This window comes from Fonticula alba, assembly GCF_000388065.1.
Source record: "Fonticula alba strain ATCC 38817 unplaced genomic scaffold supercont2.3, whole genome shotgun sequence".
NCBI classification, from domain to species: domain Eukaryota; order Rotosphaerida; family Fonticulaceae; genus Fonticula; species Fonticula alba.
This window is the reverse complement of record NW_009242973.1, coordinates 636,515-639,660: the sequence shown is the minus strand read 5'-3', so window position 1 is coordinate 639,660 and position 3,146 is coordinate 636,515. Positions and strand designations below refer to the sequence as shown.

The 3,146-nt window shown below is 73.3% G+C and overlaps 1 protein-coding gene across 1 annotated transcript; it reads left to right on the top strand.

The window, feature by feature from the left end:
* Positions 1-10: 10 nt before the first annotated feature.
* H696_01941 (hypothetical protein) lies at positions 11-1,162 on the top strand (the record flags this gene model as incomplete). Its single annotated transcript, XM_009495843.1, has 1 exon — positions 11-1,162. One exon carries the CDS (start codon positions 11-13, stop codon positions 1,160-1,162), a length of 1,152 nt encoding a protein of 383 aa, XP_009494118.1.
* Between the last annotated feature and the right edge of the window lie 1,984 nt (positions 1,163-3,146).

The window sequence follows — 3,146 nt, the reverse complement described above, 5'->3', positions numbered from 1 at the left end:
CCCCACCACCATGACCGAAGCCTCCTCCCCCGTCGCCGCTGAGGGTGGCCCCTCCGCCTCCCAGATCAAGCGCGAGCAGCGCCAGGCCATCACCGACCGCGTGCTCGATGCCGTGCGGGCCTTCCAGGCCGAGGGCGGCCAGGCCGCCGCCGAGGGCGCCGACGGCAACAACCCCGAGTCGCCTTCCGACTCGTCCCCCCCGCCCACCGGGGCCAATGCCATCCCCTCCCCCTCGGAGCTGGCCCCCCGGCTCGGGCTCAAGGTGAACCAGGTTCACCGCGTGCTGATGGACAACTTCAGCCACTACCGCCGCGCCCATGCCAAGAGCCTGCTGAAGGCCGAGCGCCTGGGCAACCGCGTCCTCCCGGACAGCACCCACCTGGCCCTGCAGGACATCGCCAACAAGACCCGCCTGACCAAGGCCCAGGTGCGCGCCGTCCTCCGGGACTTCGTGCCGCACTACGAGCAGCCGGAGGTCACCCGCCGCCGTCGGGTGCTGGAGCTGGCCCGCGAGTCGCAGGCGGCCGGCACCGCCGAGATCGAGGCCATCCTCTCCGGCGAGGGCCCGCGCCACTTCCTGTGCAATGGCGAGATCATTGCCCTGTCGCCGGCGGTCATGGACTACTCCGACATCGCCTGGCGCACCGGCATGACCCCGGGCACCGTGCGCAAGATCGTCCTGGCCGAGATGCCGACCTTCCGCCCGCGGACCGACCTGATCCCGGAGCTGATCGTGGCCCTGGCCCAGCGCCCGGACCCGATTCACGGGCTGACCCCCCGGACTTCGGACATTGCCCGGCGCGTGCGCATGGCCCCCCCCTCGGTGCTGGCCATCCTGCGCAAGCACCTGCCCGAGTACACTCCCCCCTCGCATCGTGAGGTGAATGCGGCCCTTGTCCAGCGCGGCCACAACCCCACCACCACCGCCCCCAAGCGCCGCCGCGCGGCCACCACCACCAATGCCCGCAGCCCGGCCCGCGCCACCGCCGCCGCCGCTCGCGTGAAGAAGCAGCGCACCGAGGCCGGCGAGGTGGCCACCCTCCACCATGACGCCTTCCCCGTTGGCGAGGACGAGGAGGAGGACGAGACCATGGACGACCCGACCATCCCGGTTGCCGATCCCGATGAGGACGACGACGAGGACGACGAGGACGACGAGTAAAGCAGCCCCTCCCCCCCTCCCCCCCTCCCCCATTCCCTCCGTTCCTCCGTTCCTCTCCCTCTCCCCCTCCGCCTCGCGGAACACGCTTTGGGACGAGCAAGCGTGCGCGCTCCTACCTTCCTCCCCCTCCCCTTCTGCCTGCGTTGCGCGCGCGCGCGCGTGCGCGCCCCCTCTCCGTGTGTGTGTCTGGCCCTGTACATGTAGCTCCTCTCCTTTCCTCCCTTCAGCCTCCGCGGGGGGGCACGCTCGCGCGCGTGTATGCGCGCGCGCGCGCGCCCGTTCCCCCAAAGCTCTTCCGCAGGGCGGCGCCGTTTCCTCCCCCCCCCCTCCCCTTTTCTTCCCCCCCCCCCCCCCCCCGCCTCCCTCTCGTCCTTGTCACATCCCCCCCGCCCCCTTCCCCCCTCCCCTGTTCTTCGGGTGGGGGAGTGGGGGGGGGCGGCGCGTCCCTCTCCTGTGGCCCTCTGCGCGTTTTTCCCCATGTGTATGGCACAATACAAACAAATCCGAAAGAAAGACTCCTGCCGTTTGGTTGTGCGCCCGCCCCTCCCTCGGCCTCCGTCTCCGTCTCCGTCTCCGTCTCTGTTGCGTGTGGTGTGCCGAGTGGCGCAGGGCGCGGCGAGAGGGGGGGCTCCAGGAGCGCACAGCGGGCCCATCTGCGCGCGTGTGCGTGTGCGGGCTCTTTCCTTCTCTCTCTCTCTCTCAGGGCGTGTGCAGGAGCCGGACGTAGGCCGTCAGCCTGGGGGGGGGGGGGGGAGGCGGCGGAGAGGGCGCAGCGCGGCCGGGAGGTGCCTGGGGGGGCATGCGCCCGGCCGCCCGGCCGCCCGGAACACCCGAATCGCAGGCACTAGTCGCCAGGAGAGTGGGCAGCGGGGCCAGGTGGCGGGAGGGGGCGTGCCGGGCCGCCTGAGGCGGGGGCGTGAGCAGGGGCGTGTTGTGCGCGTGGTTCCCCCCCCGGGGGGGGGGGGGGGCAGGCGCGGTCGCCAGTATCCCCAGCAGAACACCATCCAGAACCTGGCCATCAGCTGTGCTGGAGGCTGGGTGGTGCCAGCCCCGCAGGCGCGGCGGAGGCGCCCCCACAGAGGACACTCTCTGCCGCCCGCGGAGGGCGGCGGGACCGGGGGGGGGCGCAGGGCCTCCCGGAGGGCGGGGCCAGGAAAGCCGTCCCCCCAAAAAGGCGCAGGCCCGCCCGGAAAGCGCCCGCCGAAGTCCCGAGGCGGCCACACCGAAAGTAACCGGAGCCCAGCCCGCCGGGGCCCACTATTCCCCCGGCCGGGCGGGGGCAGGGGGGAATACCCCCCGTGCGCATGTGGACGACCGGCTCCCGGACGGGAGGCGCCGCCGGCTTGCGCAAGAACGACGCGGCGCGACCGCCGGACCGCAACATTCCCCCCCCCCCCCTCCCCCCCGGAGCCGGGGGAGGCCCGTCCACCGGCCGCCGATCAAGCCATCACCTCCTCGGGCCCCAGAGGAGACTGGAGACGGCTCTGCCAGCAAGGAGGTCGCGAGGGGTTTTAAGAACCTACTAGGCCCCCGCCCGCCCTCGCCCTCGCCCTCGCCCCGGGGTGCAGGCGTCGGGCGCAACGCCCCCCCCCCCCCGGGCTGTACCGGGCCTTCCCCTCCCTCAACCCTTGCCCCACCCTCGTACTGTGCAGGAGGCCACGCAAGCGCCCGCCCACCGGGCGCGCGCAGGGCATGCGCGCGTGGGGTGTCCTTGGCTCGCGCCCTCCCCGGGGTCGTGTGTGGGACGGCACCGCGGCCTGCTGCCCCCTCGTGTCCCGGGGACTCGGCACGTTGCACGCGCCTGGACATGGGACGTGTGTGTGTGTGTGTGTGCGCACGCGCGCGCGCGCGCGCGACCCAACCGGTGGACCAGCTGCTCGGGCCGAAAAGAAAGGAGAAGCGCGCGCGCGCGCGCCGGCCCGTCGCAGACACGCCGGGCCTCCAGCACCAGAAAAGGGGACAGGGCCGAGGCGCGCCCGGGAGG